Raw genomic sequence first — 26,907 nt, 5'->3', positions numbered from 1 at the left:
GAGTTCGGACTTCGGCATATGCCGAATCTAAACGGGCCGAATTCAGCCAAATTTGAACTATACCGAATTTTTTTTAATTCAACAGCCCTATGCAGGCTTATATAAGAACCTGGGATCCCCACCCTTTCTGATGACCTGGTTAAAGTTCTGGCTCCTCTCAAGAGCTAGTATACCTCATCTCCTTCCTGGGAGAGACAGCAGAGAGTCAGACCCCTGAGTATTCCTTCACCGGGTCATGTTTCTGCCATGGTCCTCCTTTGTCCCTGATCCCTAGGTTATGGGGAGACCATTGTGGTGTGGGACCTTTGCAGGACTCAGCAGCAGCTCCAGGTCATCAAAATGTGCCAACAGGGTGCCAGGCCTTCCAGGTGGTTCCTGGTCTGGTGGCTCACTGTGGGAAGGGTCCACAGCTCGTTGCTGTGGCAGGATCATGGGGTTCACTGCGGAGTACTCAGAGGGACCTGTGCCTTGTATCTGGCCTGACAGGATCTCCTTGTCATCTGAAGAGCCTGCCCCAGTGGAAATGAGGCTAACCATGAAGCATGATTACTTTGCTCTATGACTCGACTCACCTGGGCACCTCACCATACACAGGAATAATTCATACACAGCTCTAGTTGTTGCCATTGTTTGTTGCCTCATGACTTTTCTTCCTCTCGTATTTTCCCAAGCAAGCAGATAGGGGCAACGTTGTCAGTGCTAACCATTCTATCCTGGTTCCTTACTGTGCCCAATGCTGTTGTGGTTGTTTCCACCTACCCACCCACCCTTGTCTGTCTATCTGTTGCTCCAGTCTGTCTGCTGATGCTACCCAGGGCATGGGCCCACCACTCCCTAGCACTAACTATCCTCTGCTCTGCTTGTGCCCTGCCCAATGGTGGCATTGACACTGTCCAGGGTTTGTGCCCAAATTGCAGCCAGTTCCTAATGCATGGTGCAGCCTTATAAAAAGTGGTTTACCTTTTTGTGTGGGAAACGGCTCTTCCTTTTGACTTTAACAGAGTTCTAAATTCCAAATGTAGATTTTGGTGCTAGTACTCATCCCTAGCATTTAATGAATGTGCTTGCTTCATATAAATAGATTGATGATACAACTCTCATTATTCTGGTTCCATGATGCTTGCTGTCAATGGTCGTAAACACTATATTTGTTGGGGGGGGTACCTGCTTTGGAAAGTCTTTTAGCTTTACCATGTTTTCTCCTGAGCCCCGAAACGACAGTCACTTATATTAATCACCGTACTGGCAGATTAACTGTGGTTTTACTAGTTTTTGGCACATGCATTTGACTTTGCAAAGACCATGCAAAGAACTACTACGATCTGAATATTTAATTTTGCTCTTCTGTGCTTCCTCACAAATGATAGCCCAATGAAAGCCGGGTATTACAGAGTGTCCCTTTCCAGATAGAAATGGTACCCTTCAAGATTCAAGGACTTACTTTGCACAGACAGTAATCAAAGCAGACACGGCGGCTACTGTAAACACCTTTCATCCGCAGGGATCAGGGAGCACTTTACAAACTGAAACACAATGGGCACAAAACCGCTGCTAAGGCCAGACTAAGGGGAAAAAGCTGCAGCCCTGCGGAACTGGAAGACAGCAAAGACGGGATGTTGTTGTTCAGCTGAAACAAGAGTAAAGCCATGTTTCTTGTGAATAAAACATGTCTTCCTAAGGCTGTATGGCCAGCTATTATTGACTATAACTGTGACAAGCTAGGGCGTAAAATACAGGCAACAGGCAGCCTTACCAGATGTCAGAAACTGCCTCTTGACCACTTTCCACATTTGCCATCTCAAAAGAAGCGCCAGGCAGCGAGGTCAGTCACCGCCTCTATAAGAGAGTGTGATCCAAAGGCCTGCTAAAATTAGACAGGGGGAGGAATTCTGCTGAACTTTTGCAGGCCCACTGCTTTGGCAAACACACACAAAAATCCCTATTCCTTTTCACTTTTCTCTTCTGAAATTCAAACCTGTGAGCAGTGGCGGACTGGGGTCTAAAAATATTGGTTGCCAGGAGACAAAGGAGGCCCACCCACAACTATAAGGCTATCATTTACTTTTTGTTAATTTTTATTTTTAACATATTTTCTAATGTTTAAGGGCCCCCCACTTCATCAGGGGCCCACAGGGCCCACTTGCCATTAGGCAAGCTGACACAATGGCCCGTCTGCCACTGCCTGTGAGTCTCTATTTTTGTGCCATTTTCTGTTTGCTCGTACCAATTTTCCCTGTTAGATGTATGCAACAGTTAATTCAATATTTGCATAAATAGCACACAAATGACATGCAAACAGTATATATACCAGACATAAAAATACCATAAAAGAAACAAAGCAAGGGCACCAAAGGGGGCACGCAAAAAGCCCTGTAAGAACAATATGTAGAAGAACAGAAATGGAAGGCCTATTTCTACATTCCTCAAGAAAGGCTGAGAAGCTCTCATCATCTGGTCCAGCCTATGAGAAGATGAAGACCTGGAGTGTGAGCCAGCTGAGCCCCCCACCAACAAACACTGCCAGCTGGGTCCCTTAGCAGAAACTCCAGCAACTGCCGCAGAAAACCTTGAGTCCTTCTCGTTGACCTGGATTCCACTGACCCCATGGCACAACAGCTTCCCCTGTTCCACCCCTGCTACGTTTGCCACCTTGCCTTCTTCACTGCCTCTTGATCCTCGCCATAAATATGCAATGTTACAAGTTCATCAAAATCAATAACTGTCACCTTAGATACTCTCCTGTCTCGTTGAATGTTAGCATCAGGACTATTAATGCACCGGGACTATTAATGGCTCCGTTAGAGGTTAATGTATAGCAGGCTATTCAAGAAAGCAGGAGGCAAGCTGCCTTGTGCATTCTAGAGATTTACTTGCTTCTTTTTTTCTTAATATCAGTGTAACTTTGTGCAGATACTTCACCATCAAAATATCAGCGATCATAATTACCTGTAAATGTAAATCCATATGTTATCTTTAAGAACACATTTTTTTTTTTACTTTTTATAGCGGGGGTTCAACTCCTGCTCAGCATATAATGTTCCAGTGCCATGTCAGGTGTCAGAAGTACTGTCAGAATACAGAGCTCTGCTTTCCTCTGCTAAGCCCACCTTCTCTCACTTTGTTCTAAGCCACAAAGAAAATATCACAGTCAAGTTAAATGGGACTGAAGTACCCAAGACTGGCAGAAAAACACACACATCATGCTTGCTGAATCACATCGAAGTCCTGAACAACAACCTTGACATGGTTCACGTGATTGTTGACATGCTTCAGTACAAGAGAACATTTCATAAATATGTATCTGGAAAAAGAAAATTGATATTTGTATGCATCTGTGTTCTAGATGGAAGATTTTAGAGCTCTGTTTTTAATTGACCCTAAAAGAAATAGTGGCCCAGGCTAGCCTGATCTCATCAGATCTAGGAAACTAAGCAGGGTCTGCCCTGGTTAGTACTTGGATGGGAGACTACCAAGAAAGTCCAAGGGGGCTACACAGAGGCCGGCAATGGCAAACCACGTCTGTTCGACTCTTGCCTTGAAAACCCTATGGGGTTGCCGTACGCCAACTGCAACTTGAGGGCATTTTCCACCACCAAAAGAAATAGCAAATAATTATTAACAGAATATTGTCGAAGGCTTTCACGGTCAGAGTTCATTGGTTCTTGTAGGTTATCCAGGCTGTGTAACCGTGGTCTTGGAATTTTCTTTCCTGACGTTTCGCCAGCAGCTGTGGCAGGCATCTTCAGAGTAGTAACACTGAAGGAAAGTCTTCAGTGTTACTCCTCTGAAGATGCCTGCCACAGCTGCTGGCGAAACGTCAGGAAAGAAAATTCCAAGACCACGGTTACACAGCCCGGATAACCTACAAGAACCAATTATTAACAGCATTCAAAAAGTCACTGGGCGGAATCCAGCAACAGGTAGTTGGGACAAATAAGACAAATAAGCAAGGAAATAAGACTTGTCTGTGAGTAACTTAAATCCCATCAGGCAGAGGTCCCAAGCAGGCACAGTGGTGATGAGCTTTCGTAGGATTGTACTCATACTTAGTTACAGTGATTTTATTTGCTGTTTAAGAAAATTTCTGCAAACTGCTCAAGCCAGGAGGAGTGGAGGAAGAGGAGAATGATATAAGCCACTTTTGGTCTCCTTTGAGGAGAAAGTGAATAAAATAAAATAAATAAAAATAAGACTGTAAGTTCCTGATGCATGTAAAACTCAGACATTGCACCGGACAGGAGACATGCAAACCTCTCCTTGAACATGTCCACACTACGCGTTTGCAGCTCCGATTTCTGAGAGCTTTCCTTGCATGTTTGCACTTCATCTCAACCGAAGGATTCCGGAGACGTCTCCAGAGCACAATTTCTCCGCGTTAAGAGCATCCGCTTATACGGCGAATTAATAAAATGAAACGTCTTCCTCACCCAGAGCCTTAAAGTGCGAACATGCAATCTGTGTTCAATCCACCTCCTGCTGCCAGCCCACTTCCTGCTGCCAGCCCACCCACCCCCACTCCCCCCGCCTCCCCAACTGACGCTGGACCAATCGCCGTCCTTGCTTCGAGCGCCGACTGGGCATGCGTGGGAGCGCACCGGTCTTCATTTCATCCTGGCTTATCAAATGCAGCGGAGAAAGGCGGCGTGGTGGGAACAGAAATTTAAAGTCGTGTTGGATGCTTGTGTACTGGGCAAGTCTCAATAGCGAGGTAAGTTGCTGGTGCGTTCACGGGCCTTGTATGGGCAGCACAAAAAGGATGGACAAGTTCCTTCCTGCTGCCTCTCTCCTCCAGTTCTGTGTAATGTGCAAAGCTGCCTTAAGGTGAGAGCTAGAGTAAACCTCCTAAGCAGCAAACCAGGAAGTCTCTGATAGTGTAGTGGGGAGGGGCTGGTGGATGGAAGATCCTCCCTTGGGGAGCATATTTGATTAGGTGGCTTGTTGATTCCACACAAATCTATGATTCTATGATATGAGAGGGAAATGTATGAGATTTGACTAAAGGGATAAGAAAAAAACTTTGTTATAAGGATGACCTTTCTTCCAAAGTACATGATAATGATTTATCTCTGGAACACTTTTGTATTAATGGCCTAATCATATGCTTTTATAGGTTAAGGCAATGATGGAGAGGATCCAGAACAAACATTCAAGCACAGATGTCTCTAGATGTCTCTGTCTAGAACTTGAACTGGACTTGGTGTCTCTATGCTGGGTCAATGACTGATGACATCTTCAACCCGGTGTGTTATCAAAAGGGCAGCAAATCCCCAGCTCTTATATATGGGTATGCTGACACTTGGTACTAGTAAGGGAAACAGTGTGCGTGTGTTAATGCTTCTGAAATAGCAAGGGAGCCTGAGCTAGGGAATCCTCTTTCAGCCCCTTTGCACTGTGCAGATTGGCTGGGATCAGTTCTCAGAAGATATTTGAAAGCTTTTCTCCTGAAGAATCCCTAAGAAACGACCCTATTTTTTAAAAAACTGCCAGTTTTCCTATACTCGTACAGCATCACATTTAACAAACAAAGCAGGAGAGAAGTATTTTATCGAATCAGTCATCTTACCATAAGAGAGCTGAAAGATCCTTTTAAGTTCATCTAATACAAACTGCTGCAGTGAGCATGGATCACTGGGACGAAAACATTCTCTCCAAACGATTATCCAGCCACTTTAGAGGCCTGATTCTTGTGATCATTGCTAGGGTTGGCAGGCCCCTCTTCACCAACAATGGGAGATTTTTGGGGTGGAGCCTGAGGAAAGCGGGGTTTGGGGGAGGGGAGGGATTTCAATGCCATAGAGTCCAATTGCCACAGCGGCCATTTTCTCCAGGTGAACCGTTCTCTATCGGCTGGCGATCAGTTGTAATAGCAGGAGATCTCCAGCCGCTACTTGGAGTTTGGCAACCCTAGATCATTGCTGAGTTAGGAAACTCTCGTTTTGGGATGGCCAAGTGGTGTTGTGGTTGTTCATGTTTAAAACAGCCACACTATTAGCCAGACAGTTTATCTTGGACCCATTCTTTACAGAAACAACCGTTTGGATCCTAACCGACCTTTCCACTCATGATAGGCACTATTGCCATTTTGCCAATTCTCTCCTCTCACTGAAGCCTCCCCACTTTGAATCTCATATTGTTCCTAGGAGTTCTCTGACCCACAAGGGTATAATTTTGGGGGATATAGATGATTGCAGCAGGATACGGGAGGTAGACAAGTTACCACTTAATAGTGGGCATAATAATAATTATTATTTTGTGGAGATTTTAAGATTAGTATGTCACATAAAATTTAAGAATTGTTCAGTGACAAACCAATGGCATACTGTTGAAGAACTGATAACTATAAAATGTCCTGCTGATTCACAGGAAAATCTAGAAAGATTCTCTTCTACAAACAAATACAAACAAATACAAGCCTACCAACTTTGACCTCCATCTAGATAAAGATAAAAGCTAACTACATGTTACATGTCCACACTTCATTGTAAAATTTAACCAGAACCCTTCATTATATATCCTCGTTTCATAGTCCAGTGATGTCCTTAACAGCCCATTCCTCCTATCTCGGTCTGGCCGGTCATGCTGATGGCGGGAATGGCAGTGCTGAGCACCACGAAATGGCTTTTTTTGTTCCCGCAGTGTGCGCGAATTGGCTTGGGAAGAGGCACTGCTGCTCCTCTTCCCCGCCAACTCCGCACGCCGACTTTTCAGGAATGGGCTGTTAGTGTTAGAGCTTATAGATATTTTTCATTTCCGCTATTTTCAAAATGTCATCATACTTTTCTAATGCATTCTTCTCATGACGGACAACTTTAGTCTCTCAGATGATTTCCTGTAGTCAGGAATACTACTACCCCGCCTACTTACCCCTGCCTCACCAGACTCCCAATATTAAATCTGATGTTCTCAAAGGACAGAAACAATCTGGTGTAAATCAGCACAACATAACTGATGAATACAAATTAATTATGTTCCCTCTAGCAGCTAGATGCATATTGATTTATCAAGTCTTACATCCTTGAATAACATATGGAGCTTTCATCTTACTCAGTTGTGTTCTAAATAAGGAATATGAATTCAGTTTCAGCTGGGAAAAGTAAAAAAACCCAACAGGAGGTTTTGCAGCTATGGGAATTCCCCTCATCTTGGAACATTAAAACCTCTTTGAGGCATAGATTTTAACTTCACACAGTCAGGAGAGATTGTGGTCAGATAATTATGGGGTGACCCTTGGTTACTTAGTTCTTCCCGTGTAAGGAGATAGGGACAGAGATGAAACTTGGTTATTCCCTGGGAATATTCCTAGAAAGAAAGACATATGTCTAAGAGGCCCTTTGAAAACATTTTTTGTGAAGTAAGCATTAATTGTCTTGCAGGATGCATCAAAATATACAAGAAACTAAACCCCATGGTTTCAAAACACGTGGCCATCTTTTGTGCTGGTGAGATAAAAGCCCAGAGCAAGAAAAGGGCTGATAGGAAGGATAAGGAAATTAATAAGCATAGTAACTCGGCTCCAAGTTTTATACTGCGGATAGTATTTATCTGTATTTTATTTGTCCTGTTACCAATTTTTTTAAAGGTAAGGTTTTAGATTTTGAATTTGTAGCATAGCAATGAAGTATGATATTTACTGGTCTATGACTGCAATAAATTATATATATGCCAAGAACCAACACTACACATAAACATCTTCAAGCTGACATTGGAGTGTAGGTGTACTCCATACATAGAGGCATATCTTTAAACAGCAGCACCTGGAACAAAGAGAGGCGATAGTCAACTGTGATGTATAAGCCGAACCCCCGGCAAAGGCCTGCATTTACCTCAGGTAATCTCTGCGGCAGAGAATGAGATTTGCCTTCGTGTAAAGTGTCGATCCAACCTCTCCCAGGCGACAGTCGCAGCAGGCACACTTCAAACAATCCTCATGCCAATACTTATCCAAAGCCTTCAGAAGATATCGGTCCTTGATCTTGCGGTTGCAGCCAGCACAGCCCTTTTGCTTCCCCTTCGGTTGTACAGATAGCATTGGCACACCTAGAAACAACAAACCAAAAAAAGCACACTAATGAGAAGATTACCGGGGATCTTCTGAGAAGGTACCTTCCAGGCTCACTACAAAAATCCCATGCTTATGGACTCTTGGTTTTGCGAGCTAAAACGATTTTTTGGCAAAGTGAAAGAGAACCTGAGGTTTTCATTGTGGTCCAAGCAATGTGATTAGTTGCATGGGTATCGCAGTTATTTTTCCCCAGTAATAAAACACGCTTATTCCCACAGTTTTGGCTTAAGTAAATCTCCACTCTGAAAAATAAACTGATCCCTGTATTACTTTCTGGGATTAATGAGTGTCGCTACCTCGTTTCCTGAAGTTGGTAACAATTCCACCTGGCCTTACTTATCAAAAACCTTGTTAAGGAAAAGAAAATTCAGACTATATTTCAATAGCTGTCTTTTTACATACAAAACAGACCTCATTTTTTTTTTTGTTCATTGGCAAGATTAACTTTGGAGGGTCAACAGCAAAAAATAGAATAATATATTTCTCACAGGATGAGGCCCCCCCTTTTCAACAGAGATAGCTTCACTTCAAATGCCATCTTTTACAGAAATTATAATTTCTGCCGGTAGGATCAAGGCTTTGGCAGTCATGATCCCATGACTATGGAACACCTTCTGGAACAGACCTGTTCATGTTCTTCCATGTTAGTCTGCCTGAAAGAGTCTTATTAGGTTGCACAAGTCTTTGGCAGTTAAGGGAGGAAAAGCTAGCACGGTCTGCTGCTTTTTAATGTTTTTTAATGTTTTTAGTGGATATGTTGATTTTAGTTACATTTTAATTGTTTTTGAATTTATTAGTAGTTTTGTGTTTTATAAGCCATCAAGACTGGCAGAAAGATGAGATAAAATATATATGTTGTGTCTTGTCATTAGGGTTGCCAGGAGGCACCTGTGGTGGGGGTGGGAGTGGGAACTCACTAGCAGTAAACTTGGGCTTGAGGCTTTGGTCTCCGCAACTTAGTGACATCATTTCTGGCAAGCACTGGAAGTGATATCATTGCGTTGCTGACGATTGCGGGGATGCTCTGGTATTTGAGGAAAACTCTATGGTAGATGCCTTTTAGCCATAGATTTTTGCCCAGATACCAAGCTTCTCTGTGGTCGTTGGCAACATGATGTTGACCCTTCCAATGCATGCCAGAAATGACATCACAGCATTGCAGAGGCCTCGGCCTAAGTTTACTGCAATGAGTTCCCCCACTGGCTGAATGGTGCTGGGAAGGTGCTAAAGTGGGCAACCCTACTTGCCATTCAGCCAAGTGAAAAGAGGGAAGGCTCTGGTATTCTCTGGATTTTCTTTCTTAAGGCCACTACATCCAATACCTTGGCCCAAAAAAGACAAGAGTCTGCCATGATTGCACAAGGCTGAACTGCTTAGTTTATATTCTTCCCATCAGGGTCAAACAGCTTGCTAAAGTATTATTAGTCTCCTGATGCCACCAGAATCTTCTGAATGAACCAAATGGATACTGCATATGTTCTGAATGAACCCCAAGGTTCCCACACCCGACCACAAGAAGCAAATGACAGAGTCAAAGTGAGTTGGTAGATAAGTGTAAATGAATTATATGGCTCTCTGCACAGCAATAAATGTGCCAATGGCCTAAAACACAATTCGGTACAGATTGTGCTGGTTTCCCATTTTCTAGGGAGTGGATATTGCTCATGCCTCCTGTAGAAGTAAGCTACATTCCAACTTTGAATATTTCGGTTCTACAGATTTTCCTCACCATTAGGGACTGTTATGACGGGCTGTAGGCCTACCATTCTGGAAGAATTTTATAGATTTGTTCTGGAAAATGAGGATGACAATATGTCAGTGATGCTCCATGGGCTATCAGGGCAAGATGTTTTAGTGAAATTTCCCAAATTCACTTTTTAAATGGGGTTTTTAAATGGTCTGATGCCGTTCTACATTAAAAAGTTCAACTCCACCACACCAGTATTTAGCCTAGGATGGAGAAATTATTATTAGTATGATAGTAAAAGGAAAACTCACTTGACAAGTTGAAACACAAGAGGTGTTTTTTTTTTTTACCAAAACAGGAAAAATATATATAATGGAATTATTAACAGACCCTTAACCACAGTGGTTCTAGTTAGTGCTGCTATAGTAAGTGACATTTTCTGTTTTCCTTAAAAGCAGGGGTGACCCGAGGGTAGCAAATGCTCAACACATAAAACCCACCATTTTTACAGTAATAATTGCTTTGTCAGAACTGCAAGCGGACAACAACAGCACTTAAGACACTTCAAGACAAACAGGGAGGTATTGATCCATTTGTTATCAAAATGGTCTTAGTACTATGGAGACAGGTCAAGTAACATTCAAAAACCCTCGAGAGGCTTAAAGAGCCCTCCTCACCAAGCCTGCTCGTCACAAAAACCACTTTCAGTGTTAATTCCAGCTACTTTGCGCCTCATTTTTTTTTAAAAAAATTAGAAATCTTGCCAAACGCATATTAGCAAGCAAAAATACAGCCTTGCTCTTAAATGAAGGCACACAATCAATAATGCCATTCAAATTATACCAGGAACTGAAATACACAGATGCTTGTAATACACCCCGCAAAGTATCTCCCACCAGATAATTCTGTGTTGTTTATTTTCTGCTTTCTTTTCAAAGAGCTCAAAGTAGTGAATAGTACCTCGACATCCTCACAATACGTCTGTAAAATAGGATAGGCTGAAAGATTTTCGACATGCCCAAGGCCATCCAACCAACTCTATGGTGTACAGGAAGTTGGCACAAGTCCAACCCCCATCACTATACCTTACTGTCACTGTCTGCTTATGGATGACCCTGGCCATGTATATAGGCGTGATCGCAAGGAAATTAGTTTAAAAGTTCCACTGAAATCAATAAGAGTTATTTTCAATTAAATCTGCTTGGAAGGGACTCAGGAGTCCATTTGTGTTTGCATTACTGCATTTACTTTGGTGATATTCAATACTTTTAGTTTGGCTAATAAACCCGACAGCCCATTTTTCCAGAGAGCATGGTCTTCAATTAGATGGTCTACTGGTTGTCTTCCAACTCTAAGAAGCTCTAAGGAGAGACCAGTAGTGAAATGGAAAATGCTGATATATAGCTTAAGAGTGGGTGCCATTTAAAACTAGTTCAATAAATAAAACCGCTTAAACATACTGGCTTCAACCCAATTTCTATCCTGCCCTTTGGGTGTGGAAGGATAGAAGGACATTGCAGCCCATGTCATTCCCAAGGTTCCCCTGACCCTCAGCGATAACTTTTTAGGGAGCTCTGCCATGAAGGAGTAGGTGAAAAGCTGTATTTTTGATCCTGGAGTTCCGTTTGTGGTTTTCTGCATCAAAGCATTAGACAAATAAAGTCATCAGGCTTCATGGGGGTAGCTGGATGACATTGTGTCACATTTCTCAAAAGCTAGGAGCAGAACTATTCTTTTTAAAAAAATCACTAGGTTGCTGCCCAAAAGATCACCTCATTTTCAAGCTCCCTCTTTCCCAACCTTAATGCATAATAAAATTTACACAGTATCCGGATATCAATACAGTAAGAATCTGTAGGTCCCTGCCTGTGCAGCCAATGCTAGGAAGGGCAAGACAGGGAAACACCCAGCAAAATGAATCCAGGACAAAGGGTTGCCAAGTCCCGCTTCGCAACCGGTGGGAGGTTTTTGGGACAGAGCCTGAGGAGGGTGGGGTTTGGGGAGGGGAGGAACTTCAATGCCAATTGCCCAATTGCCAAAGTGGCCATTTTCTCCAGGGGAACTGATCTCTATTGGCTGCAGATCTCCAGCTAGTACCTGGAGGTTGGCAACCCTAGTTATTACAGTGCAGAATTTATGCTTGCTTGAAAAAGTACTGTAATAACTACAGATTCCCCTGTTTTTACCTGTTTTATCTGGCATACTAGCTGCAAGCAAATATTTATTTATTTATTTGGATTCCCCTGAAGAAGCCTTGTGGGCAAAATGTGTAGGGAAATTATATTCTGAGTAATATATTTTTTAAATCTATTTTGCACCATTGGCCTGTCTTATTTTTATCTCCTGTTACTGGTGCGGCCTTTTTATTTCTCCTAATTATTCTCAAAACAGCTTTCAGTATAAGAACAATTAAAAATCTATACAAACTTTTCTATCTTATCCAAATACCTACAAAATATTTCCCCAAACTCATCACCAGGGAAAGCACAGATCAAAAAACAGATTTTTGCAACAAAATTGGTGTTAACTTGGTGGACTTCTCCAAAGAAGAGCATGGCACAGTGTAGGTGCAGCCACCAAGAAAGCCCTGCTATGCACTACTGTAATCTCACAAGAAAATACGGAGCAAGAGTTCAACTGAAAATTCTTAGTAGCCATAGAAGAATACGCAACATCAACATACCAGACAGTACAGAAACATAAATTAGATTGAGGCTATGATTATCACTATTTTTGTTAAGATTCACATAATGTATGTGATAAGTGCCGTCAAGTCGCTTCCAACTCATGGTGACCCTATGAATCAGTGTTCTCCAAAATGTCCTATCTTTGACAGCCTTGCTCAGGTCTTGCAAACTGAGGGCTGTGGCTTCCTTTATAGAGTCAATCCATCTCTTGTTGGGTCTTCCTCTTTTCCTGCTGCCCTCAACTTTTCCTAGCATGACTGTCTTTTCTAGTGACTCTTCTCTTCTCATAATGTGACCAAAATACGATAGCCTCAGTTTAGTCATTTTAGCTTCTAGGCTTGATTTGATCTAGAACCCACAGATTTGTTTTTGGGGGGGGGCAGTCCACGGGATCAGTAACACTCTCTTCCAACACCACATTTCAAAAGAATCTACTTTCTTCCTATCAGCTTTCTTCAATGTCCATCTTTCACACCCATACATAGTAATAGGGAATATGATGGCCTTCACATAATACACACACATAATGCCTCAATGCTAAACCATGAACAACTCTCAACATGCGTTCAGTGAACATAAGAAAGCAGCATTTTTCTTCAAGCACTTTTATATAAAATGCGACTGACACAAGATTAAGCTATATTCTCTTTCTCCATTTTCTATTTAAAAAGACATTAATCAGGAACGGAGTCTTCTTTGGAAAAACAGAATCTGAATAGAAGTAATGTTTTTCAAAATGTTAAAACTGGCTATCATTGCCACGCTTCTTGCCTCATACATACTTGGCAGTCAAAAACAATTTGGATTCTTTACTCTCTATTTCAGAGACACAATGGTCTTCAGAGCGGCTTACGAGTCAGGTAAAAGAGGGACACTTTCTGATTTTTTCCTTCTAGTTATTGGTAGAAAAGATCTTTTTGCAGTTATCTTTGCAAGATAAAAACACACACACACACACATTTGGTCAGTTTTCAGCAGGGGGTTTTCTAATGAAAAAAAGCTACCGTTTCAGAGATCATATGATGTTCAAAGCTGCTATTCCCACTCAGATAATAACGAGCAAGGTCAACCTGTGCCAGTCGGGTTCAGTTTTTTGAAATTACTTTTTGGTCTGGAAGGCTTTCCTCCCCGACACCCTACCAATCTGGATACGGAACAAATACAAGCACTGAAAAGTTGGGACTGTAATTAGCTGGCAAGTTGGTATGGGGAGGGAGGTGTGAAACAAATTTCAAAACTGCCAGAATTGATCACCAAGGATTTGTACTGCAAACAATGAGAGAACAGTGTCTCTGCGGCATTGTAACTTTGCAGTCCCAGAGCTGAAGAGAGATGGCTCAAGACAGAGCACGTAAAACCACCAGCGCTTGCTCTTTTCTACAGGCATTTCAAATGCTGCAGCATTTTTGATGGCGAAAACGCTTTCATGCAAGAACTAGCATGCAACCTGTATCTACGTCATCATGTGCAATAATCTCCCACACGACTATTTGACAGCATAAGCATGCGCTAAGAAGCTGCAGCACCCCAGTATGCTGGTGTGCAACAAAATGCAGATGTATGCCTGAGGGCTAATCTCAACATGTGTTTTTAAAGGTAAGACTGTTGTTGATGCTTGTTTCAATTAGGGTTGCCAGTAGGGTTGCCAAGTGCCCGGTGGTAGTGGGTAAAATCCCACCAATCCACCGGGCTGCCTGCTGACCAGCTGACAGCCAGCGGGCAATGCATGCACACGCACACTGTGCATGCGTCACTTTTGGGTTTACCCGGAAGCGACACGGACGCTCTGGCAACCTCGGCTAAAACTCTAGGGAAACCATAGCGTTTCGGCTGAGATCGCTAGAGCGTCCGCGTCGCTTCTGGGTAAACCCGGAAGGGACGTAGGCACATTGTGCACCTCGGCCACTGCCCCACAAAGCCCTCACCAGTGGAGCTACAGGGCCTGGCAAGCCTAGTTGCCAGGTCCCTGTTCACCACTGGCAGGTTTTGGTTCAGAGCCTGAGGAGGGTGGGGTTTGGGGAGGGGAGGGACTTCAATGCCATAAAGTCCAATTGCCAAAGCAGCCATTTTCTCCAGATGAACTGATCTCTATCGGCTGAAGATCAGTTGTGATAGCTAGCGATCCCCAGCTAGTATCTGGAGGCTGGCGACCCTAGTTGCAATCCTTGGACAAATATCTAGCAAGGAAATACACAGATTACCTTTCAGTCATTTGCCACATCTGGACTTCACTTACCTATTGTTCAAATAAAGTCCAACAACAAGTAAATACTGAATAACCTGTTTATAGTACATTGTCTTTATTCTGTTTTACCTGCAATGCTCTCCATCCAGGACAGCAGTCCGGAAAGAGCACTAAGGGTTCTTTTAGGGATCACTACCTACACTTTCCCAAAAATACAGTCCTCGAGGCTAAATTTGTATCAGGTTTCAGCAGGTCTCAGCCCTGACATTAATTATCTATCCAAGGCTCAACTGTAGAACGTATGACAGAAGAGCAGGTGCAGAGTGCATTTCCTTCATAATCGCGAAGTAACTCCTCAGGGATTAGACAGGAGGGTTTTCAGATCACACAGTGGTATTTCCACCAGACTTGAGTATTGGCATCATTTTCTAGAAATTAAGTACTGAAAAACTCCCCATAGTAAGAAGATGATGGCTAAACCATTTTAGGCCTGTCCTGCAGGAGGAGAAGAAGAAAAAAAGTAAGCTTTTATATGCCGACTTTCTCTACCAGTTAAGGAAGAATCAAACCAGTTTACAATCACCTTCCCTAGCAGACACCCAGCAGAGGTAAGTGGTGCTGAGAGAGCTGTGACTAGCCTGAGGTCACCCAGCTGGCTTCATGTGTAGGAATGGGGAGACAAATCCAGTTCACCAGATTAGCCTCCGTCGCTCATGTGGAGGAGTGGGGAATCAAACCCGGTTCTCCAGATCAGAGTCCACCGCTCCAAACCACCGTTTGTAACCACTACACCATGCTGGCCTTTGCATTAGTAATACCTGTATTTGGAAAGCCACATCCCCCCTTTAAGATGGAAGGTTTTGGTTTTCTCCTCCTCAGTAGTCATTTGGAGCTGTAAGCCCAGGAAAAAAAAAAGTTTTATTGCAGGCTGTTATGTGTTATGTGGTGTTTTATCAAAAAGAAATAAACAGCCTGCCAGAGGTACAATTCCACACAGGCCGAGTAAGGTAATATCAGAAATGAAACAACACATTCGCAGTAATAAACCAATACTTACTTGTTTAAATATGCGATCAAGACTTATTACACAGAAATGTTGATCGAGTACTTATTAGGGAATAACGGCGGTTCCACGCTCTCTGCCCCCAGCTGCGAGCAGTCGACTGGACCTTTTCTTAGAAACAGTTGATGAAGCTTTTCTATTTTTGGCGACCAGCAACTCTCGTCCTTGCCCTTTCAGTTTAATAGACTTGCTGCTGGTAAATACAAAACAAAACCTGTTCTGGGCGCTCACGGCTCCAGCGTACATTAAAAAATTATAGACACCACCTCTGGTCATTCTGAAATTTACGAGGGTGTCGAAACAGGCCGTTATTGTACTGGGTAAGCTAGACTTTACCACCGTTCAAAGGATGACAAACTGGCTTTAATCAGCCCGAGCTTTCCATTGCAGGACTGTTTTGAACAAGCCCAACAGCGTCAACTCGAGATGGTGACGCCTCCCCAAATTTATTCTAATTCGCTTTACAGCTACCCGTGCGCTGATATCAAAAACGGGCAGTTTGGGTGAAGCTTTCTTTCAAGAGGCTGGAAACTTTTACAAGAAGGTCAACGGCCAGAGATGCGGAAATGGCGTTTGTTGCATTGTCCAGCCGCACGAATCCCCAGGCCTCCATGCACTCGCTCCATTGTCATCTGTTCTGCAAGAGGGTTACTGATCCTATCTGAAAGCGTGGAAATTCACCATCTAATTTCTTTAATGCAACTCTAAAGGTTAATTGGTCTGAAAGAGTAATGTGGGGCTGCTAGCTAATGAAATACGCCTGAAGGCTTCCCGGCCTTCTTGTGCTTTACAGAAATGAGTCCAGAGCCGAGCACGCATTGGAGATCGTCACGATCTCCTTTGCTCTCGATAACCCCCCAGTCTACCTAGATTTTTTTTATAAAAAAGAATGCTTCGCTGAAACTGAAGGCAGTTTAGCTCCACCTGTATTTTATGCCTTGTTAGATGGGGCTTAGTTAAGTGCCGTGACCACATTCCTCATTACTACAGCACAGAACTAAAAGCAAGTCTAATTAGGAAAGTGTGTGAATGCACTGTGTGAGGAAGAGGCGAGGCCCTCCCACATCCCATAAGGGATCCGGCCAAAATCTTCAATTTGCCAGTTATGACAGCTAATTAGTTATTCTATTCAAAATCTTTGCTTTAAATAAAAGAACTAATTATACACAAAGGTCAGTCCCCCACCTCCTGTGAAGCACACATAATTGGCTTATTTCCCCAACATTGTGTATGTTTTATACAATGCTTTCGGGCAGATGGCTTTAACTCTTTCTGCCAGCAACTTAGTTTTAAAGACTTCCACTCAATAGTCATATGAACCATAATAGCCCATTTTACTCACATTTATCTCAAGATGGTCTCTTAAAATCAAGGAACAAATGCTTCATCCAACAGAATAATTATTAGTTATAGTTTCTGGAGAATTTTCAGTGTGCTTTACAACCCCTGTCATTACACAATTCATTGCACAAAAACACAAGTTTTCTAGGTAATACTTTAGAAAATCATCTACAAAGAAGAGACCCCCCTTTAAATCTTTAAAAACTACAGAGAAAGCAGAAAGCATCAACATGAAAAATGTTTCACAAATTTGTTGGCATTTCTGATGCATTTGAAATAGATGGATTCCATCATAAGTGAGTCAAGTACAAGACAGGCTTAAAGGTTTTAGGGTTTTAGGGCTCCAAAACTGACATTTTCATTATGAAACCTGGAACCCAAACCTTATAACTTGCAAATGAGATCATCAGCCTTCTTTTGGCAAAATAGAATAACTTCATTTTGAGCTTTAGTTTAGGTGCAAGTTTTGGATTGCAAGTTTGGAATAAAATTTATAGGGGGGAATTAAAGGAGGGATAGAGAAGAACAAAATATACACTTCCAAGGTTAGTGAACAAAATTCCCAACTGCACAACAACTGAACAATGAATACAGAGACAAACTTGAACACTTGAGTTAAAATAACCCCCATTTTCTTCACTGCCAATCGATAGAAGACCAAAGGGTTTAATTACTACACAGCAAAAATGTTATCCAATGTACAGATGTCAGGTAAGTACAGAGTGTCAGGAATAGATTATCACAATCCCAATTCCAAACAACAAGTAGATGGTTAAACCATGTGAACTTCAATGCTTGGATACAGTGATGTGCAACTGGAAGCATAAACAGACTTACTTCTGATAAGCCAGATCTTATGCGATACCTAGCACTTTCCTTCTTACTTACTATAGTGACCAGAAACTGGTTGCACAGGATCTTGTGAAAGTAGAAACACATGGGGACAGGGCTGCTGAAAGCCCCCATGATCCTCCCATATGACCCTGATCCAAACCAAATACCATAACAAGACAAATCACTTGGTTGTCTGGTAAAATGCACCTATAATAATAAAAGGATCTGCATGTCCATCTTTGTTAGGCATAACTCACCAGAACTGTGTGTGTGTTAAGTGCCGTCAAGTCGCTTTCGACTCATGGCGACCCTATGAATGAAAGTCCTCCAAAATGTCCTATCTTTGACAGCCTTGCTCAGATCTTGCAAATTGAAGGCTGTGGCTTCCTTTATTGAGTCAATCCATCTCTTGTTGGGTCTTCCTCTTTTCCTGCTGCCCTCAACTTTTCCTAGCATGACTGTCTTTTCCAGTGACTCTTGTCGTCTCATGACGTGACCAAAATACGACAGCCTCAGTTTAGTCATTTTAGCTTCTAGGGTCAGTTCAGGCTTGATTTGATCTATAACCCACTGATTTGTTTTTTTTTGGCAGTCCATGGAATCCGTAACACTCTTCTCCAACACCACATTTCAAAGGAATCTATTTTCTTCCTATCAGCTTTCTTCACTGTCCAGCTTTCACACCCATACATAGTAATAGGGAATACGATGGCATGAATTAATCTAGTCTTGGTGGTCAGTGACACATCCTTACACTTCAAAATATTGTCTAGCTCCTTCATGGCTGCCCTTCCCAGTCTCAATCTCCTTTTGATTTCTTGGCTGCAGTCTCCCTTTTGGTTGATGGTGGAGCCAAGGAATAGAAAGTCCTCAACAATTTCAATTTCCTCATTGTCAACCTTAAAGTTGTGTAATTCTCCTGTAGTCATTACTTTTGTGTTCTTGATGTTCAGCTGTAGTCCTGCTTTGGCACTTTCTCTTTTAGCTTTTAGCAGTAGTCGTTTCAAATCTTCACTATTTTCTGCCAATAATGTAGTGTCATCAGCATATCTCAAATTATTAATGTTCCTCCCTCCAATTTTCACTCCACCTTCATCTAAATCTAATCCAGATTTCCTAATTATATGTTCTGCATATCGATTGAAGAGATAGGGAGATAAAATACATCCTTGTCTGACACCTTTGCCAATTGGAAAGCATTCCATTTCTCCATATTCTGTTCTAACTGTGGCCTCTTGTCCAGAGTACAGGTTGCGCATTAAAACGATCAGATGTAGTGGCACACCCATTTCCTTTAAAACCAGCCAAAGCTTTTCATGATCCACACAGTCAAAAGCTTTGCTGTAATCTATGAAACACAAGCTGATTTTCTTCTGAAATTCTCTCGTATGATCCAGTAACCAGCGTATATTTGCAATATGATCTCTAGTGCCTCTCCCTTTTCTAAAACCAACTTGAACATCAGGAATTTCTCATTCCATATATGGTAACAGCCTTTGCAGTAAGATTTTAAGCATCACTTTACTTGCCTGAGAAATTAATGCGATGGTCCGATAGTTGCTGCAATCTTTGATGTCTCCTTTCTTGGGAATTGGAATGTAAATGGGTCATTTCCAGTCAGTGGGCCATTTTTTGTTTTCCATATCTGTTGGCATATTTTTGTCAAGATTTTGATGGACTCCGTTTCTGTGGCTTGGAATAACTCTACTGATATCCTGGTGATTTGTTTCTCCCGATTGCTCTCAATGCAGCTTTCACTTCACTTTCTAAAATTGTAGGTTCTTCTTCAAAAGATTCTTCTTGGAAAGAATTTTTTATACTTTCATCTCTTCTGTATAGTTCTTCAGTGTATTGTTCCCACCTTTTCTTTATTTTGTCCTGTTCAGTTAATGCATTTCCATGCTGATCTTTCAGCATGCCTAACAGTGCTTTAAATTTCCCTTTGATGTCTTGGATCTTGTGGAACAGATCTCTTGTTCTTCCTTTTTTGTTGTTCTCTTCTATTTCTTTACGCTGGTTATTATAATAGGTCTCTTTGTCTCTATGTGTGAGACTCTGGAACGTTGCACTTAGACTTTTGATTTTATTTCTATCACCTTCTACTTTTGCTTCTCGTCTATCTCTGGCAATTTTAAGAGTTTCCTAAGACATCCATCGAGGTTTTTCTTTTCTTTTGGCTACAGGAATAGTCTTTGCACATTCTTCCTTGATAATATCTCTAGTTACCAGAACTAGGATTCTCAGAATTGGCCACCAGCTTCAGGATGATAACGAGAGTTGCAAGTCCAAAAACAAAAGGAATCAGAATATCCTGGCCCAGGTTATCTCCAGACTCCCCCCCCCCCACATGCTATTTGCAATGGAAGTTAAGCTTGTGTAGTGGTCAAAGGAAGAGCCTTGTGGCGCAGAGTGGTAAGCTGCAGTACTGCAGTCCAAGCTCTGCTCATGACCTGAGTTCGATCCCGACAGAAGTTGGTTTCAGGTAGCCGGCTCAAGGTTGACTCAGCCTTCCATCCTTCTGAGGTCGGTCAAATGAGTACCCAGCTTACTGGGGGTAAAGGGAAGATGACTGGGGAAGGCACTGGCAAACCACCCCGTAAACAAAGTCTGCCTAGTAAATGTTGGGATGTGACATCACCCCATGGATCAGGAATGACCCGGTGCTTGCACAGGGGACCTTTACCTTTACCTTAGTGGTCAAAGCGTTGGACTAGGATCTGGGAAACCCACGTTCACATCCCCGCTCTGCCATGGAAGCTTGCTGGGCGACCTTCGGCCCATCACACACTCTCAACCTACGTCACGGGTCATTGTGAGGATAAAACAGGAGAGGAGAACGATGTGAGCTGCTTTGGGTTCCCCTCGGGGAGAAAGTCGAGATATAAATAAAGTAAATAAATAAGTTCTAACTTTGGTTCCTTATTTTGCAAGGCCGATTAACATGTATTATCAGGCATGGAAAGGGTGGAGGGGAGAAGCATCCTTTTACTACTTGGATAGATTATGGGGAAATATTAACTCCCCCCCTTCTGTTCATAATATTAACAGAAGTTTGCTGCTACGGAACTATCAAATATGTTATTTATAGGGAAATGCAAGTGAAAGTACCCATGCATAAACGACAATAGACATGCTCAGTTCTGTGTGATTAGTACCATCTGATTAATCTACTTGACAGAAGAGTTCTGGAAGTACCCCTGGGCATGTGCCGTAATTGCTGCCTGCCACTTGCCCACCTGTTATCTTGTTTGCCTGGTCTTGCTATATTATAGACATCCCCACCCAAAACCCCCACAACTTTCTAGTTGTTCTCTTTTGAGTACATTAAATTGCACTAATTATTGGAGTTAAAAATCCAAATAAAAAAAGAATTGTATGTTTGTTTTCTTAATAAGAGAACAACTTCGTAAAAAATCCTTTTCAGCACATGCAAATGATCCCTTTCACATAAGCATTTCCTCCCTCCCTTGCACTGACCACACCTGTTAATGCATATTTGGAAGCCATTCCACTATGGTTCCTTCACAAGAGGGCATATAATCTGATTAACAGTTATGTCAGAACAAATATTCTTTGTGGAAGACTTGAGGAGGTAGTCAGTGAGAAACAGCATTGGTTTCTTGAGAGATAAGGATGGAATCCAAAGGATCTGTTTTTCTAACATCACTTTCCCCAGTGCAAGAAATCTACCCTGATCCCTGTCATCAAGGGATCACTATTAGTCAAAAGGATCCACAGGATCCAACATTGTTCCTACAGTTTGTCTTAACCTAATTGCTTGTTCATTCCCATTGGTATTTAGAGTGTAAAACAGTCTTAATTAATGTTCTTTACAGGTTGTATGGCTGTGCTTTAATGAGCACTCTGTGAATCAAATGTAAAAAGTCTAAATAGGTGACTAATAGACAAGAACCCTGCAATACTTACATCCTTAAAGCAATTTATACAGTTTGAGGTTAGATACTGAGAAGACATTGCATGGCACTAGAGAGCACAAGCTTTAACATAAAAAAGGTTTAATTGCAGCATTTATGTGGCACTACCTCATTCCAGTAAAAGAGTGGCATCTAGGAGACTGGCAAAATTAAATGAATGGCAAAGTAATCTTATTAACTTTGGTCAACCCAATAAACAAGCAGCCTTTCAAAGATGTCTCCAATGGTTGTAAAATGTCAGACTGTCTTTATTGTACAAACAGAAGTAAGTGCTCATCTTCTGGGAATAATACTGAATTTGAGTTTAATCCAGTCTACAAGGAAAATGCTCCAATTCTTCACATGTTTGGGGAATATTTTAGCATACACATTTATAGATACAGAAGAAATCAAAGAGTAAATTGTCAGAGATTGTGGTGACATCCTGTAGTATCTACAGTAAAGGGTTGATCTGTTATCTTTAGCCATCAGACAACACATGTTTGCAATGTGAATCACATATCCACTCAAATCCCACTCGGGCTGAACTCTGGTTTCCTGAAATAATTTGTGTGAAAGCATGTGTCACATTTACTTTAAGTTTCAAAGAAACACATTTTTAAAAGCTGGATTGCTCAACTGTACATGAGAAATTTACTGATAGCTCATTGGGAGAACATATTCTGTGCAAGCTGAAGGTCCCATGTTCAATCTCTGGCATTGCCAGTTAAGAATCTCAGGTAGCAAAGCTAGCAAAGACCTCTAACACCTTGGAAAATCACCATGAGACACCATGTAGTAGCTCAGATCCACTTTTGCCATAATACAGCTTTATATAGCCAATAGTGACACATGAGATTGCTTCAGAGAGTATAAAGCCAGAGTTTGCTGTATGGTTAGTTTGTAAAACTAGGATACAGCTTACAGGTGATAATTCAAATTCTCATTTGTTTTAAGAAATGTTGGTTTCATCACCTTTGTTCTTCTCCCCAGTTCCCCTGCAGAAAGCAGAAGGTTTCCAAACCTGCACTATAATAGTGTCACTGAGAACAACCAACAACCAGGATTAAGCTTGGGCATCTGCATTCATACAACTTGCAAAACCAGAGTTAATTATAAATATAGATGACACCATCTTCAAGTCTTGGTTTCAGATCCTGGTTTGACCATAGTTATTTTAGGAAATTGCATTCAGATCATTACATTAATCATAGTTTAAGGAAACGGTGGTTTTGCATGAGCCACATTCCTTCAGTTGCTACTGCGGAGAAAGTTTTCTAAACAAAATTAACGCTTATCAAAAAGATCACCAATTGCTTTGATTGCTTTGATCACCAATGAGTTTGAGTAAAAGGGACATAAAACTAAGTTTCTCATGACAATGTCAAGGTGTAAGAATGGCTACTTTTACATATACACTAATCTGCAGTACTGTTATATGCAGGTACTCACTGGTTGAATACCCTAAAAAAATAATCCCCCAAGATTTAATGTTAAAATATTGACAAACCAATATACAACATCATTGTCAACTATTGTTCCTTCTTAACTGAACTTTCAATTCACACGACTCAACTGATGCTGGGTCAACCATAATTGTTCATATGCAGTTTCACAAATAAAGCAAGTGGTAAACTTGGGTGGCCAGACTCATGCTGCAACAATGAGATTTGGTTATCACTTATTTGTAAAATTTGTATCTTAAATCATACCAGTCATCTTTGGGCTTATTTCAGGAGTCATGAGCCTAATTTGACCACTCTAACCATTGTATATGAGGATATTGTTTATTGTCTTCTTTCCTTATGGTGTTTATTTTTCTGATGTTAGTTCTTTGATATTGTCTTTGGTTATGCCTGAGGTGAAGCTTGAAGGTACTCCTTTTTCGCCTCCCCTCTTTTTTGCATTGTTTAGGGCTTCCCCCCAATCTTTAATACATTTAAAAGTGTTCTGAATTGAGAAAAGGTCTCTCACTGCAAGGCGGTCATATTTCCCCTTCCCCAGTCCTGCAGAAACACACACAGTATCAGCTCTGCCTTCCAACAACCTTAATAGAATTTCAGCATCCTCTGCCAAATGGCCATCTGATGTTCTCTTCTGTGTACAAAGATTAAAACAGTCTGTCACAGAAGCGCTAATGCAGTCAAATGACAACTCTCCAGCCTAAAGCTTTTACAGGCCTACAGACATTTCTCAAGACTTTTGGAGCCCAAAATAATTAGAGGGCATGGATGAGACGAGCAGAGGTCTCTTCCAACAGTTCTATGAAACAGGAGATTGCACAGCATCTTCAAATCATCACCACATCACTGTCAGTTCAAGAGGCGGCACCTCAAGCTCCGCAGTATTGGGTGTTTTTTCATGAAACCCAAATCAAAAACCAGTACTTAGCTCTTGTTGCAGGTGACAAGACGGGTTTAGAAGGCGCTATGGAAGGCAGAAGCACAATAAAAAGCAACCATTTTTTCAAGAGATTGGCACAATTGCATGATTTTGTTCAGTAACACTGAATTGCTTCACCTGCTGTGTGCGGATGGAAAAGAGAGATTGATAGCAATATACTGTTAGGGACTTACATGGAACTGAAATTTTACAGTCATCTCCTCAACATTTCTCTTGAGAACATGTAAAGGCTGTAGAGTACAAATAGTCTTTGTTTCATTTTGGTTTTGTATGTTGCCATTGTGAATTCTTTCAATTCACCCATTTTCACTGCTAGCAGTCCAAAAACCTTCATATTTTTATGGCGTGTTTACACCATTTTAATGCCTTTTATACATTATGGACCATTTAAACACTATAAATCCAAAAATAACATCAACATTGCATGAATTTGAACATGTGAAGCTGTCTTCTACTGAGATATGCCACTGGTCTATCAAAACCAGTATTCTGATGTTTCCCCTAATCTCCTTCCTTTCATACAACATGAATTTATATGGAGACAATTCTGCCCAAGGAAATACAAAATGGCATGAAAAATAAGGATTTATGGGTTTGATTCGTGTAAGGGGAAAAAAGCGAAATGAAATGAGGATTTTCGTGCTGAAACAGTGGGGTTTTGAGATTCAGAAGCATCCCTAACGTAGAGCTATTCACACTTTCTCTTTGTCAGCGACAACTCATTTTTAAGACGGTCTTATTAACTTCCCAGTTTATTCAATTTGTGCAGCCGCCAACTGCTGTTGTCTTTCTTGAGGTTGCGAAATGTAGCCTTCTAATGATTCAAAAAGGTGTTCCTACCTTCTTAGCTCCTTTATTCCTTTCCAAATAAATATAAGGCTAAACCGCATTCTATTAAAACTTGGAAGAGATTAAAAAAAAAAACTTTTCCTCCTCCTCTGTTGAAAGAGTGAACAAACGCCCCAGTTCTTTGCTGGAATAACTACCGACCATTTGCATGCTGAGCTGTCAGACCGTGCACTTTCCATTAAAGAGATAACATCCTTTTTCATAAGTCCATTTGGGATCCATTTTAGTGTTATCTAAAAATCAAATCTACACGATAATCCTTTTAATGTACTCTTGACTTTTAAAAAACAGCTTTATATTCCTTCAGGAAATGTTTCAAGCCATTACTCGGTAATTACTATTCACCCATGAAAACACTGATCTTTTACAATATATAATCAGCTTGCAGACTCAAAAATAAAACAAGCTAGAATTTTGTCAAGTGAAAGCAGTGGAGAAAAACCTCAAAGGTTAGAGGGATAAAATCGTTTTGTGCCCAGCAGTATAAATATCTAAAGTGGCATATTTCTCCATTGTGTAAGTAAATTGTGTCTCCCTGTCAAAAATTCCAAGACCTCATGAGAAGACCCTAAAGCAAAGAGAGAGATCATAATTTTGTTTTAAAGTCAGGTGACACTAACAATGATGTTACCAATTCTCCTTTATCATCAGAAATATCCTCAAACATGGCTTTTGAAGAACTAGCCATAGCATAACACCGCATTTTAAGCGGTGGTCAAAGTGGAAAATCAGTAACAGTAGTCCTTCCATTGTTTTATGGTGTAGTTCTATGGCCGCAATCCACTGGATAACTAACAATAACTCTAAAACCTACATTGTTCCATGCAGTTTGGCAGTTTACCCAAAAGCAACATTCAGTGTCAACATAAAGAGACATACAGTGGTCAGTTTACAAGAGGAATGGTTAATGAATACAATCCAGAAGCACAGGTGTTTCATGTAGGTTGTAACTGCTATGGAGTCAGCATGGACTACACCATCTGAACAGATGAATGACAAAACTGAAGATAGAGTTGCTGTAGGAAAAGCCGTACCTTCATTTTACTATGGTACTGCTGAATCCTGAGTGTAAATCATTTAGCAATGTTTTTTTTAAAAAAATCAGTACAGCCCCATGGCGCAGAGTGGTAAGCTACAGTACTGCAGTCCAAGCTCTGCTCACGACCTGAGTTCGATCCTGACGGAAGTTGGTTTCAGGTAGCCGGCTCAAGGTTGACTCAGCCTTCCATCCTTCTGAGGTCGGTCAAATGAGTACCCAGCTTACTGGGGGTAAAGGGAAGATGACTGGGGAAGGCACTGGCAAACCACCCTGTAGACAAAGTCTGCCTAATAAACGTCAGGATGTGACATCACCCCATGGGTCAGTAATGACCTGGTGCTTGCACAGGGGACCTTTACCTTTTTTTTTTACAGCCAATCAGCTGTCCAATGGCCAATTAGAAGCCCCACCAACTTTCTAAAAACACTTGCCAGAAGAGGGTTTGGCAGGCGCCATGTTTGGGATTCCTGCTTTAGGTAATGTTGCAATCTATCAAACAAAGACCTACCTCTGACATGATCATTTCTTTATCCTTCCCATTTAGCATTATGGGGAACTGAGAAAATGGATTATTCATGTTATTCCTGTGGAACTTTTGAATACATTACAGACAATAACAGTTCTCAAGTTCAGCAGCTTATGAATATATATTTTTACAATGTGACACTGAGTGCATGTACATGTTTAGCCTGTTCTTTTTGACTGTTAAGGCTTATACGGCCAAATCAGACAAACAGGAGGCAAGTCAGTTGTTACAGTCACCTGGAATTGAAACTGGACAATTTAGAATTCAACTTATTTGCTAGTTTAGAATTTTTGCTTATGAATAAATCTTCATTTTGC

General features: G+C 41.5%; 1 protein-coding gene across 3 annotated transcripts in view; it reads right to left on the bottom strand.

Annotated features, from left to right (window-relative positions):
* Nucleotides 1–26,907, bottom strand: part of LMO1 (LIM domain only 1) — a 120,961-nt gene that overhangs the window by 31,270 nt on the left and 62,784 nt on the right. For all 3 annotated transcript variants that reach the window (XM_056850889.1, XM_056850888.1, XM_056850890.1), the window contains exon 2: nt 7,824–8,037. In XM_056850889.1, coding sequence (XP_056706867.1) covers nt 7,824–8,037 — 214 coding nt within the window. The remainder of the gene's footprint in view (nt 1–7,823; nt 8,038–26,907) is intronic.

This window comes from Euleptes europaea, chromosome 6 (genome assembly GCF_029931775.1).
Source record: "Euleptes europaea isolate rEulEur1 chromosome 6, rEulEur1.hap1, whole genome shotgun sequence".
Taxonomy (NCBI): domain Eukaryota; kingdom Metazoa; phylum Chordata; class Lepidosauria; order Squamata; family Sphaerodactylidae; genus Euleptes; species Euleptes europaea.
Note: the sequence above shows the minus strand (reverse complement) of the source record. Positions and strands in the feature narration are given on the sequence as shown.